Source organism: Staurois parvus, unplaced genomic scaffold (genome assembly GCF_062004578.1).
Source record: "Staurois parvus isolate SC_StPar_1 unplaced genomic scaffold, SC_StPar_1.0 ptg000981l, whole genome shotgun sequence".
Lineage (NCBI taxonomy): Eukaryota > Metazoa > Chordata > Amphibia > Anura > Ranidae > Staurois > Staurois parvus.
This window is the reverse complement of record NW_028318777.1, coordinates 183,520-197,221: the sequence shown is the minus strand read 5'-3', so window position 1 is coordinate 197,221 and position 13,702 is coordinate 183,520. Positions and strand designations below refer to the sequence as shown.

General features: G+C 38.3%; 1 protein-coding gene across 1 annotated transcript in view; it reads left to right on the top strand.

Annotated features, from left to right (window-relative positions):
- The first annotated feature begins 13,443 nt into the window (after positions 1 to 13,443).
- Positions 13,444 to 13,702, top strand: part of MPZL3 (myelin protein zero like 3) — a 79,657-nt gene continuing 79,398 nt past the window's right edge. Inside the window, exon 1 of the mRNA XM_089657312.1 lies at positions 13,444 to 13,697. Coding sequence (XP_089513438.1) covers positions 13,643 to 13,697 — 55 coding nt within the window. The 5' untranslated portion in view covers positions 13,444 to 13,642. The remainder of the gene's footprint in view (positions 13,698 to 13,702) is intronic.

The window sequence follows — 13,702 nt, the reverse complement described above, 5'->3', positions numbered from 1 at the left end:
CTTTTTGTTTCTCTGTGTTGCCCAAAAATAGTGCGGCACGCTTTTGTTGTGCATTAAAGCAGACCCTTAACCCCCTTTTCTAAAATTCACATCAGTGTGCATCTCTCCATGCTGATGTGAAATCATTCAACACTTTTTTTTTTTTTTAAATTTTACTTTGTATCTGATTACTTCTTGGTTTCCATGAAGGCAGAGGTGATATAGCCCAGGCTGCACAGATGCTAACTGGCAAGACAATGTCACCAGTGCCTTCAGGGAGATCTCATACCCAAGCTGTGGGATCTTGCATTTTATTGTTATACCGCAGACGTGCAAGATGAAGAGCTGGAGATCATGCCCTTTACCTGGCCTTGTGCCAAATGACATTACACTTATTTGTTAATAAAGGAAAACTTCCCCTCACTCCTGAGATCTGAAAAGGCACAATGTCTTGCAGGGCATGCATGAGACAAGGCGAGTGACATCATGTGCCCCATCAGTCACTTATGCAGTATGACAATGTGGCAAGCAGAGATATATTATTTTCATAATGGCAGCATAGGAGTGGTGGCATAGAGGCGGCTTGAAGAGGGCTAAGAATGAAAAAAGGAGCACATATATACAATATACAGTTGTGTTCAAAATAATAGCAGTCAGACATCACTAACCTGATCAATCACGGTTTTTGGTAGAAATGATATTTCTACATGGCAAATAATTTACTAGCAGGTGTAGTAGAGTAATAAAAATCCAACAGACCGAACAGTCATGACATGCATGCTGCTGATTCTGTGTAATTGAATCACTAATTGAAAGGGGCATGTTCAAAATAATAGCCGTGTGGAGTTCTATTAGTGAGGTCATTCATTCTTTGAAAAACAGGTGGCAATTATTGCCCTTATTTAAGGAAGGAAGGCAGCAAATGTTGTATATGCTGGTTACAGTGCATTTCTCTCTGAAATTCTGAGGAAAATGGGTCGTTCCAGACATTGTTCAGAAGAACAGCGTACCTTGATTAAAAAGTTGATTGGAGAGGGGAAAACATAAAGAAGTGCAGAAAATGATAGGCTGCTCAGCTAAAATGATTGCAAATGCTTTAAAATGGCAACCAAAACCTGAAAGACGTGGAAGAAAGGGAAAAACTACCATTGGAATGGATAAAGAATAGCCAAAATGGCAAGGACTCAGCCAACAATCAGCTCCAGGAAGATCAAAGAAGGTCTAAAGTTACCTGTGAGTACTGTTACCATTAGAAGACACCTGTGTAAAGCCAAGCTATCTGCAAGAAGCCCCCGCAAAGTCTCACTGTTGAAAAAAAGACGTGCTGAAGAGGTTACAATTTGCCAAAGAGCACATTGACTGGCCTAAAGAGAAATGGCGCAACATTTTGTGGACTGATGAAAGTACAATTGCTCTTTTTGGGTCTAGTGGCCAGGGTCTTATCGCATACCAGGGATCATGGATCAGTTTTAATATATCAGAATACTTAAAGAGGTCATGCTGCCTTATGCTGAAGAGGAAATGCCCTTGAATGGGTGTTCCAACAAGACAACGACCGCAAACACACCAGTAAACGTGCAACATCTTGGTTCCAGACCAACAAGATTGACGTTATGGTGTGGCCAGCCCAATCCCTGGATCTTAATCCAATAGAAAACTTGTGGGGTGACATCAAAAATGCAGTTTCTGAGGCAAAACCAAGAAATAGAGAAGAACTGTGGAATGTAGTCCAATCATCCTGGGCTGGAATACCTGTTCACAGGTGCCAGAAGTTGGTTGACTCCATGCAACACAGATGTACAGCAGTTCTCAGAAACCGTGCTTATACAACTAAATATTAATTGATTCAAAGGAAAGCAAAATCTTCAAACATTTTTCAGTTTATATAGTGAATGTTTGAGTTTGTAAAGAATACAAACACTGCTATTTTTTTGAGCAGTCTAATATTCACTTTTCTTCAATTTTTTTAGAGGAACAACACAAATTTGATATATTTTTCTTCATGTTTTGATTTGGAAAAGAATGTGTAGTGTTCCCAATGCATTTGTGTGTATGGAAATAAAAGCCATTAGAAGGATTTTGAGCTTTATTCACATTTTTCAACACACTGCTATTATTTTGAACACAACTGTATGTGTACTTGTTTAGGTGCACCGCTTTACATGTTTTTTAATAGATGGAAGGGGTCCTATTTAAGGCTCCTTTCACATGTCCGTTTTTCCATCCTTCCATTGATGGATAAAAAACGGCCATCTATACATCTCCATGGAAAAATAAACAAAATAAAACAGATGTAAAAGTATGATCATGTGCTTACATCCACATCCGTCAACATCTGTCTTTGGAAACGGGTCAAAGCTGTATTTTTGTTCTGTTTAAAAAATGGAGCAGATGCAAAATGGATGTAAATGAAAAAACAGTCCTTAGTATCAATCAATAGGGGCCTCCTGCGCTACTCACAATAAATTAATGGCAGGTAGGAGGGGGGGCTGCTATCACCCAACCATATAACAAATGGATAATGTGCAAATTATGAAGTAAAATGGTGCAGTGCTACCCCAATCCTACACTAGCTTAACTCAATAGCTGTCAGATATACAAAATATACAAATAAATAATGTACCATAACCAATATAAAAGAACTTGTTGAATAGAATACACAAAAACTTGTATAAATCATCCAAACATGGTCTAATGGCTCATATCCACCAGAATAAACGTGACTATTGTAAGCCACCAGTGAAAATTCAGTGAAACAAAATACAGTCAACAATCACTCATAAATCATAAAGTGAACTGATCCACTCAGGGATCCATGGTGAGAATAAAATTGTGACGTACTAGTGATGTACTAATTAGAAACGCCAGTGATCGGAATATGAAAGAAAAAAGTAAAAAGTCCCAATGGGACTTTAAAAGGTCTAAACTAAAATAATCTATGATCTAATTTATAGCCAAAAGAAATTGTAAAAATCGATAAGTGAATCCCTGAATGTGGGATTTGATATATTATCACATAATAAAAAAGACAGATCCTAATCAAAAAACATAAATTGGTGATATCACATTATAGTTGTTTTTTTTTACATCACCTTTATTGTTATATCACCATTTTATGTTTTTTTGATTAGGATCTGTCTTTTTTGATTACTGCATTCATCACTATTATGTGATAATATATACAATCCCATATTCAGGGATTCACTATCTATTTTCACTATTTTTTCACAATTTCTTTTGGCTACTTATAGCCTCCTTGGTCACCATATTTATTAGTGTGATAATAATCCCACATTTCAGGGATGCACTTTTATATGTCAGTTTTCGTTTCATCATAGATTATTTTAGCTGAGACCTTTTAAAGTCCTATTGGAACTTTTTACTTTTTTCTTTCATATTCCAATCACTGGCATTTCTAATTGATTTATCACTACTACTTCACAATTTTATTCTCACCATGGATCCCTGAGTGCATCAGTTCACTTTATGATTTATAAGTGATTGTTGACAGTATTTTGTTTCTGAATTTTCACTGGTGGCGTACAATAGTCACGTCTATTCTGGTGGACATGAGCCATCTCCTAGAGTGTAAGCTCGAAAGAGCAGGGCCCTCAATCCCCTCATGTTTTGCATTGTATTGGTATTGTTCTGTCACATGTTCTGTCCCCCTCTGTAATGTACAGCGCTGAGCGAACTATTGGCACTTTATAAATACTGTATAATAATAATAATAATTAGACCATGTTTTGATGATTTATACAAGTTTTTGCGTATTCTATTCTATACACCAAGTTTATATTGGTTATGGTACATTATTTATTTGTATATTTTGTATATCTGATGGCTATTGAGTTAAGCTAGTGTAGGAGTAATGTAGGATTGGGGTAGCACTGCACCATTTTACTTCATTATCATATCGATGTTCATTTTCGTCCATAGTAACAAGACAATTCAAAGGAGAAGGATGGAAGGTTTTTCTCAAACAAATTAATTTCTAACAGTGAATGTTGTTTTTGTTCATAAAAGACCATTCACTTTAAAATCGAATGTTGAAAGCAAATCTTTTAAAGTATTTTCTATCAATGTTTGTCATGTTATTGAATGTACTGATGGGAATGTTTGTATGAAAGCTTGTATGAATGTTCATACAAATGTCCGTTCGAACATTGACTACTGACTACATCACTCTTATATAATTTGTTTTTATTTTTCAGTGGGATAGAGTCATTGAATTTAAATACAGATATAAAAGGAAAGCCTAACTCCTTAAAACTTAAGGAAGTTCACACCTATTTTTCTATTATTATCATATGTATCAAAGCATATATTTGGGGTCATGAAAACCACATAAATATATTTTAGTTAAAAAACTGCAATAGTATTATCAAAATGAACTAAACAAAATAAAATTGTATTTTCTAAACTTTTTTTGTCTGTTTATAGTAAACATGTATAGCAGAGTATTTAATAAAATCATCTACTCAATAGAAAGAAGACTCACATATATTATAGAAGTAATGCTGTTATCATTTTGGTATGAAAAGCAGTTTGAAAAGGGATTTATTGCTAATTAAACTATTTACCAAGCCTTTTGAAATTGGTGTGATCACAAAGATTTTTAAATAAGAGCTCCACAAACTGTTAGCACCATATAAATTCTGTATAATAATAATTACTCCTGGGCATGAAGAAGTTAATGCAATTCTTGTCTAAGTTGTCAAATAATCTTTTATGTTATTTGGTGTACACAGTACTAAATTCCTGGTTGAAATGTCTGCAGGTAAGTGCTTGTGTTTATGTTTAGCTAAAGAAAAACAAAAAATAACAAAAGCTGTTTACTTATTAGTTGAAGGTTACAGACAAAACAAAAGAAGTAAATAGACAGATTAAGTGGTATTTATCCATGGTCATGTGACTTGTTTGTTCTTTTTACTGATTCTGTCAGTGAGGTAATGTTGACTGTTGTCACTGATCTCATGGATGGGAATGAGTTATAGTAGACTAAAGCTGGTCATACATGGATAGAAATGTCAATCCATGTATAGGCAGGCTGTTTGTACACAAGTCAGTTCATAGATGGACTTGTGTACCTCCAGCCTGTTAGATTTTTCCTGAAGGATCAGTGCCACTGGCTACAGCCAAAAACACTGATCATTATATTCTGATGGTGGGGAAGGCTCCCTGCTGTCAGAATACAATACCACAGCAGTAGGGATTCCCCTATCCACACATTTGGTTGAACGAAAATGTAACCTACATTTTTTTTTTACAGTACAGGCTATTTTAATATAATTTTCCTAAAGAGAGCCTATAGCCTTTCTTGAATATTTTTTGGCCTATGTGAACGTGACCTCCATAACTTCAGTCAAACCGCTAATTACACAACTATCTATGAACAGGTTTTTCATGCTATAAATATTTGTAATTACTGCTTTCCTTTTAAAAAATGTCAGGCTGAAATTATATTCTTTTGCAAGGAGACTCACCTTGGCTCCACTTCCCCATCACTCAATTGCTCTGTTGGAGCACTTGCTAAAAATTCATTCCTTCTGGAAATAGAGGAGCATATGATCCTTCTGCCGTTGCTCTTGAGTTAACATTCACCAATCCTGAACACTGTCACGTGTGGAGGAGGAAATGAACCCCGTGTAAGCTCTGACACCAGTATGGAGCATACACAGGGTTCGATAGTGAAATCCTCAGGAAAGATGAGTATCAGTGGGTGGGGGTTGTTCCCACAAGAGAACCTGTCACTAAGCTCTGGGTGGGCAAAATGACAGTTTCTTGTGTAGAAACGTTCAGGAAATTGCTCATCTATGTGAATGGCTCAGATTTGTCTGTGAACCTCTGTACAATATGTCACAAAATTAATAAAATACTTCAACTATTAGTTTCTTGCATTATAAAACAAAACTCTAACAGTCTCTGTTGGAAATAGAAATAATAGAATTGTTCATATACAGAAGTCATTTTTGTGAAATAATGAAACAATACAAAAGGTAGCTACTAGATTAGGCTGCTACACACCTGCTTTAAGCAAATAAAAATTACAGATTCTCTCACAATCATCTAAAGTCGGACTGCTCTCTGTAAATAAAGGTGGAGAAATTATATGAGATCATACTGTGCGCTCTCTGTCTAAAAATGATTTAGATGAGTTATAAAGGGCTATAATTGAGAGTTCCTGGCTGGCTTTGACATGTCACCTGTAAACATTGTACTGATAGACATGGCAAGTACACAGTACATATCTAAATAAATCATTTTTATTTTTTTTTATTTTGCTGAAAATTAAAGTTTTCCCTTTACCTTGTTCATGTTTTCTCTCCATACCCTGTGCACATCCTGTGAACTCAATGTTCCTTTGTACAAGCCTTAGGGCCCATCATTACCAGGTTCAGTACCGGAACATGTACAAAATCAAACATGTTTCTGCACTGCACCTTGTGTGGCCGTGTCCTAAAAGGACAGTATAAAGGAAAAATTGTGATTAAAAAAAGCATCCCCTCGCATGTCTGCCAAAATGCATTGTACAGCTGCACCATGCTTTTTGGTGTGGTGTGATTTTAAGAGTTTATTATAGGGGTCAACACATTTGTCCAAAAAGAGAGACAAATGAGGAGGAAAGAGAGACAGAGGAATTTGGTCTAAAAAAGGGAAGCTGGAAGGTATGTTACTCTATTATCTATAGTAGCAAGTGTCAATGCACTTTGCATTGGCACAACTGCTTGCAGGTGACACCCCTACCACCCAAAGTAACATGCAAAACAAAAATAAATGAAAAATAAATGACCACGATAAATTAGACCGGAAATGGCCAATGCATTTTATTTTTTTTATACATTTTTTTTAAATAAAATTAACTTGGCAAAAAATATAAACATATAATGCTAAAAACCAATATTATGACTTGAGCTATATCAACATGAAATACTTCATCACAAGATATGAATGTCTGTACAAGGGGAACCTTTGTAGGTAAATAACATGCATAAATTTATTAAAGTTGAACTATAGGCAAAACTTTTCATTTTGGATAGAGTAAGGGATGGGTCACAAACAGCAATAACAACCTGACAGGTGTTCTAATCCCCCTGCACTCTATCCAAAATGAAAAAAAAAAAAGTTTTGCCTTTCACTATACTTTAACCACTTGTGCCTCCAGAGGATTACCCCCCTTCCTGACCAGGCCTTTTTATTGCGATATGGTGCTGCGTTACTTTGACAATTGCATCGGTCATGCAATGCTTCACCCAAATGAAATTTATGTCCTTTTTTCCCCATAAATAGAGCTTTCTTTCGTGGTATTTGATCGCCCCTGCATTTTTTATTTTCTGCGCTATAAACAAAAAATCGACAATTTTGGAAAAAAAAAAACCCAGTATTTTTTACTTTTTGCTTTAAAACAAACCCAGTAAAGAAATGTAAAAAAATCAAATTTCGTCATAAATTTAAGACAAAATATATTCTACGTCTTTGCTAAAAAGATCCCAATGCGTGTAAATTAATTGGTTTACGTGAAAGTTATAGCATCTACAAATGGCGGTATATATACTGGATTTTTTTTTTATACTAGTAATGGCGTTGATCAGTGACTTAGGACTGTTGTGGGCATTCTGACACTGGGGGGGGAACTGTCACTGACATCCCCAGTGACACTAATATAGTGATCAGTGCTAATAAAAAGCACTGACTGTACTAATGGCGCTGGGCAGGAAGGGGTTAACTGTGTACTGTGTGTGTTATATTTGGGAGGCATGCTGTTTTGTATTGCTCTGCTATGCAGAGCAATACAAAGCAGCATGCTGGCGCTGACGGGGGAGAGATCTGTATTGTTTACATACAGGTCTCTCCCCCATCAGTGACACTCGGCGATCGCTGGGTGCCAGCGGGTAATCTACAATCGGGACCCGGTGATGGCCCCCTACCTGGAAAGACAGAATCACAAACTGTATAGATATACAGTTGTGTTCAAAATAATAGCAGTGTGTTGAAAAAAGTGAATAAAGCTCAAAATCCTTCTAATAGCTTTTATTTCCATACACACAAATGCATTGGGAACACTACACATTCTATTTCAAATCAAAACATGAAGAAATATATCAAATTTGTGTTGTTCCGCTAAAAAAATTGCAGAAAAGTGAATATTAGACTGTTCAAAAAAATAGCAGTGTTTGTATTTTTCTTTACAAACTCAAACATTCACTATATAAACTGGAAAATGTTTGAAGATTTTGCTTTCCTTTGAATCACTTAATTAATATTTAGTTGTATAAGCACTGTTTCTGAGAACTGCTGTACATCTTTGTTGTATGGAGTCAACCAACGTCTGGCACCTGTGAACAGGTATTCCAGCCCAGGATGATTGGACTACACTCCACAGTTCTTCTCTATTTCTTGGTTTTGCCTCAGAAACTGCATTTTTTATGTCACCCCACAAGTTTTCTATTGGATTAAGATCCGGGGATTGGGCTGGCCACTCCATAACGTCAATCTTGTTGGTCTGGAACCAAGATGTTGCACGTTTACTGGTGTGCTTGGGGTCGTTGTGTTGTTGGAACACCCATTTCAAGGGCATTTCCTCTTCAGCATAAGGCAGCATGACCTCTTTAAGTATTCTGATGTATTCAAACTGATCCATGATCCCTGGTATGTGATAAATGGACCCAACACCGTAGTATGAGAAACATCCCCATATCATGATGCTTGCGCAACCATGCTTCACTGTCTTCACAGTGTACTGTGGCTTGAATTCAGTGTTTGAGGGTCGTCTGACAAACTGTCTCCGGCCACTAGACCCAAAAATAACAATCTTACTTTCATCAGTCCACAAAATGTTGTGCCATTTCTCTTTAGGCCAGTCAATGTGCTCTTTGGCAAATTGTAACCTCTTCAACACGTGTCTTTTTTTCAACAGTGGGACTTTGCGGGGGCTTCTTGCAGATAGCTTGGCTTCACATAGGCGTCTTCTAATTGTAACAGTACTCACAGGTAACTTTAGACCTTCTTTGATCTTCCTGGAGCTGATTGTTGGCTGAGTCCTTGCCATTTTGGCTATTCTTCTATCCATTCGAATGGTATTTTTTCGCTTTATTCCACGTCTGTCAGGTTTTGGTTGCCATTTTAAAGCATTTGCGATCATTTTAGCTGAGCAGCCTATCATTTTCTGCACTTCTTTTTATGTTTTCCCCTCTCCAATCAACTTTTTAATCAAGGTACGCTGTTCTTCTGAACAATGTCTGGAACGACCCATTTTCCTCAGAATTTCAGAGAGAAATGAACTGTAACCAGCATGTACAACATTTGCTGCCTTCCTTCCTTAAATAAGGGCAATAATTGCCACCTGTTTTTCAAAGAATGAATGACCTCACTAATAGAACTCCACACTGCTATTATTTTGAACATGCCCCTTTCAATTAGTGATTCAATTACACAGAATCAGCAGCATGCATGTCATGACTGTTGGGTCTGTTGGATTTCTATTACTCTACTACACCTGCTAGTAAATTATTTGCCATGTAGAAATATCATTTCTACCAAAAATCGTGATTGATCAGGTTAGTGATGTCTGACTGCTATTATTTTGAACACAACTGTATATATGTGATTTAGCGCAGCCTTGCAGCAGTATTTGTGCTATAGGGCAGCGGGGAAGTGGTTAAAGCAGTAATAAACCATAGCAAAAAAAAAAAGGCACATGATGACAGACTTACCTGAAAACGAAGCCCTCCAGTGGTACGCTGTTGCTGCAGTAGGTGTCTCCATCCTCACCCAGTATTCCTTCTGGGTTGGTGGGCTTCGGTGGTATGAATGGCTGAACTGCGATGACCTCACTCCCGCTCATGCGTGGGGGAGTCACTCTTTACGTCACAGGGCCCTAAAGGAACGCCATGAGTATGCTGTTCCTTCAGAGCGCATGCGCAGTGATGTCACTGGCTGCTGCCAGAGTAAATATCTCCTAAACGGTGCACATTTGGAGTATACTGTATTTTCCGTACTTATAGGTAAGCCTATAAGGGAGTTTACTGACACGTTTAGGGCACATATAATCTTATGGGAATATTTTTGTTGAAATTAATGACCTAGGGTCAGGGTCTCTTGAACTACTTCCTCTCTTTGGATGTGCTACATAATTCCAGAGAGTGAAGCATTAGAAGCATGACCTTATTACCGTTTTAATCAGACAGCTCCAAGCTGTATCTAAGTCTACGTTCATACCTATGCGTTTTCCGTTGCGTTTTGCAGAAATGCACAGCAGTCCATTTAACATGATTTCTGTTGGGACAGGTTCACATCTCTGCGTTTTCACCCGGTGCGTTTTTCGGAAAGGGTCAGGGACTTTTTTTTTAACGCAAAACATTGTGTTTTTGGTTCTATAGACTTCAATGGAGGCGCTGCAGAAAAGCATGTAGTGCATTTTTGCTGCGTTTTGCATTTTAATCTGCCCAGCAACAAGTTGAAAATAAATGCAGCAATGGATCAAACACAAACTGTGAACCAAGCCTAATAGTGTTTCAAGTGACTATATAGCTGCCCGATCATGATAGAGTGTGGTTGGAGCAGTGCTGGCTTCAGAATTTTTGGAGACATGGACCCAGAATATTCATGCAGATTATAAAACTGGAATAAAGTTAACACTCCTAATTCGCATGCTTGATATGGATCAGTGACTCAAAACTGCTGAAAATGCTTGACAGTCAGGAAAACTATAATTTTAGGGGCCAGCTATGGTATGTTTCTCTCTCTTTCTTATTTCATGTATTGACAGATAAAAAAAACTGCCATAAACTTGCCTATATTTATGTTGAATCACACCTCAATACACCTTCATTGCCCTGCACTGCAGCACACAGTAACACACTACCATGCATTGCACAAAATCTCTCTTGTCCTGGTGCATTGGCAGCTTTTTGAAATGAATGGGCTGCTCTAACACAATGCACATTAACGCTACACCAGAATGTAAAGGTGAGAATGGGCACTTAACATTTTACTAAACCCAGAACCCTGCATTCACTATATCTGGTCTCCCACAGAACATGGAGATGCAATTATTCTAGTAAATATAAACTACTAAATACCTTTTCTTATCAGCAGTTAGATCAGTCTTGTGACTTAGATCAGTGTCCAGCTGAGCACTGGATAAAGCTTGTAGGAGGAGTTTTCTTTCTTCTCTAGGAGGATTCAGAACCCCGAACTCCTGTCTGGATAATGCTGATTGGCCCTGTGCTGATCACATGCACTGTTCCAAGAAAAAAAAAAACATCTCTAGCAATACACATCAAACTGAGCATGTGCACATGTTCCACAGTGAGTATAACAAGCATGCTTTACTGAATATACAGACTGATTTTATTGTTATGGGTTTAAGTGTTCCTTTAAACTTTATGTAAATCCAATCACTAAAATGACTTATAGATGACATATATAAGGCTATCCCTTATTCCTCTGGTGCTGACAGGGGTGCTTACAATGATCAGCTTTTATTCATTTATGTAAAATGTTTATTCCAAAAAGAAAAAAACTGTTATTGTAATTGCTTGAGTGTTGGCTGGAGTTTGGCATCAATTTGTTAGTTTATCTAAATCTGCTAGCACATCTAACACTCCCCCCATACCCCCCCCCCCAGACTGCCAAATGCTGCTTCAAAAGGCATCTCTGTGCTCCTCCATCCAGAATGGGGGGGCACCCTAATACAGGATATGTAGTACTGGCTAGATCACCAGGTGAAAACAGAGGGTAAATCCTCAAGTCATCACCTTCCGGCCCTTTTAACACGGGCGTTCCGTATGTCCGTTTTTCATCTGTCCATTTACGGATGAAGAATGGACACCCATGTATTTCAGCCTCTGATGTCTGGGGACTCCTCCTCATTGGCTGAGACAGCAGCGGGAGCCCATTGGCTCCCGCTGCTGTCAATCACAGCCAGTGAGCCAATGAGGAAGAGTGAGGTGAGACCGAGCCTTATGGACACATAGAGCCATGGCTCGGAAACCAGCACACAATGGTACCCCAAGGGCAAGCGGCTTTCCCTGGGGGCACTGCTTGAGGGGGTGCAGCCAGGAGCACCGGTGGGGTTCCCAAAAAGAAGACGATTGGGGCTGCTCTGTGCAAAATCAGGTAAGTATAGACATGTTTGTTATTAATAAAAAACAAAAGACAAAGCTTTAGTGTTACTTTGAGCTTTGACAAAAAACCTGGAAGCTGATTGGCTTCTATGCAGTTACACCAGATTTTGCACTCTCCAGTTTTAGTAAATCCACCCCTTAGTCTTCTAGTGTTATTTGATTATAATGATATACAGTACTTTTTCTAAATCTGATTTTTTTTAAGTTTTTGTTTTAACCGCTTCTGTGCCGCCTATAGCAGAAATACCGCTACACATACCGTGTGGTATGTGTGCACAAAATCATGTATATATACCAGATTTTGCAGCTCTGCCATTCGCAAAGCAGTGTGTTTACAGTGTAAACCAGTGGCAGTGCTTTTATTTTTTTTTTTAGCACTGATCACTGTATTGGTGTCACTGCGGATGTCAGTGACACCAAGTCAGTTTCCCCCAGTGTCAGAATGCCCGCCGCAGTCCCTGATCATTACCAGTACATCCAGTACCATCATTACTAGTACAAAAACAAATTCCAGTATATATACCGCCATTTGTAAACGCTATAACTTTCACGTAAACCAATTAATTTACATGTATTGGGCTTTTTTTTTTTTAGCAGACATGTCGCAGAATATATTTTGGCCTAAATTAATGATGAAATTAGATTTTTTACATTTTCTTACTGGATATGTTTAATAGCAAAAAGTCAAAAATATAGGATTTTTTTTTTTTTAAATTGTCGGTCTTTTTTTGTTTATAGCGCAAGAAATAAAAACCGCACAGACAACCAAACACCACTGAAAGAAAGCTCCACTTGTGGGAATAAAAAAGATGTAAATTTCATTTGGGTGCAGCGTTGCATGACCATGCAATTGTCAGTTAAAGTAACGCAGCGCCGTATCGCATAACATGGCCTGGCCAGGAAGGGGGGTAAATCATGCGGAGGGTGAGTGGTTAAGCACACAACTGCCCCGTCAGTGTGTAATAAACAGACAAAACAATGTGATCGAACATACAGCGACACGTCAAATAGCACCAAACAGAGGCTGTAACATTTTCCATAAACTATAATAATATATTTATTATCTTCTTATTATATTACTCTTCTTATTTTCTCATAATGCTCCATTCACAAATATTCCTTGGTGGGGGAGTCATTGTGGTTTTTATCTGCTGATTGTTGAGCAGCCGGTTTTCTCCTGATCCTACATCAGTCCGTCACTGGAGCTGGAAGCTTGCAGGACACATTTTTGATCAGATCAGACTGTTGACATTCCGGGGAGGAGATCCTTGTGTTACTATGGTGCATACAATAGTAAAGCAGCACAAATGAACAATGATCCCAGCTGGAGGAGGCCGCAGTAGGAGGTGTGAGAGGAAAGTGGTGTACTCTGGTTTCTCTTCAGATCCTATGTCGTCAGCAGTAGTATTGGAGGCTGGACATAGCACACCGCCCCGCCTGTGAATCACCTGTACACCGAGAGCTAGACCTGCAATTCCAGCCATCACTTCCTGTTTACTCACCTGTTAGTCAGACTGGAGAGGGATACACAAGGAATGGCTGCGTTGTGGGGGAATGTACTATGGTGGGCTCTCCTCTTCCTAACAATGGGTGAG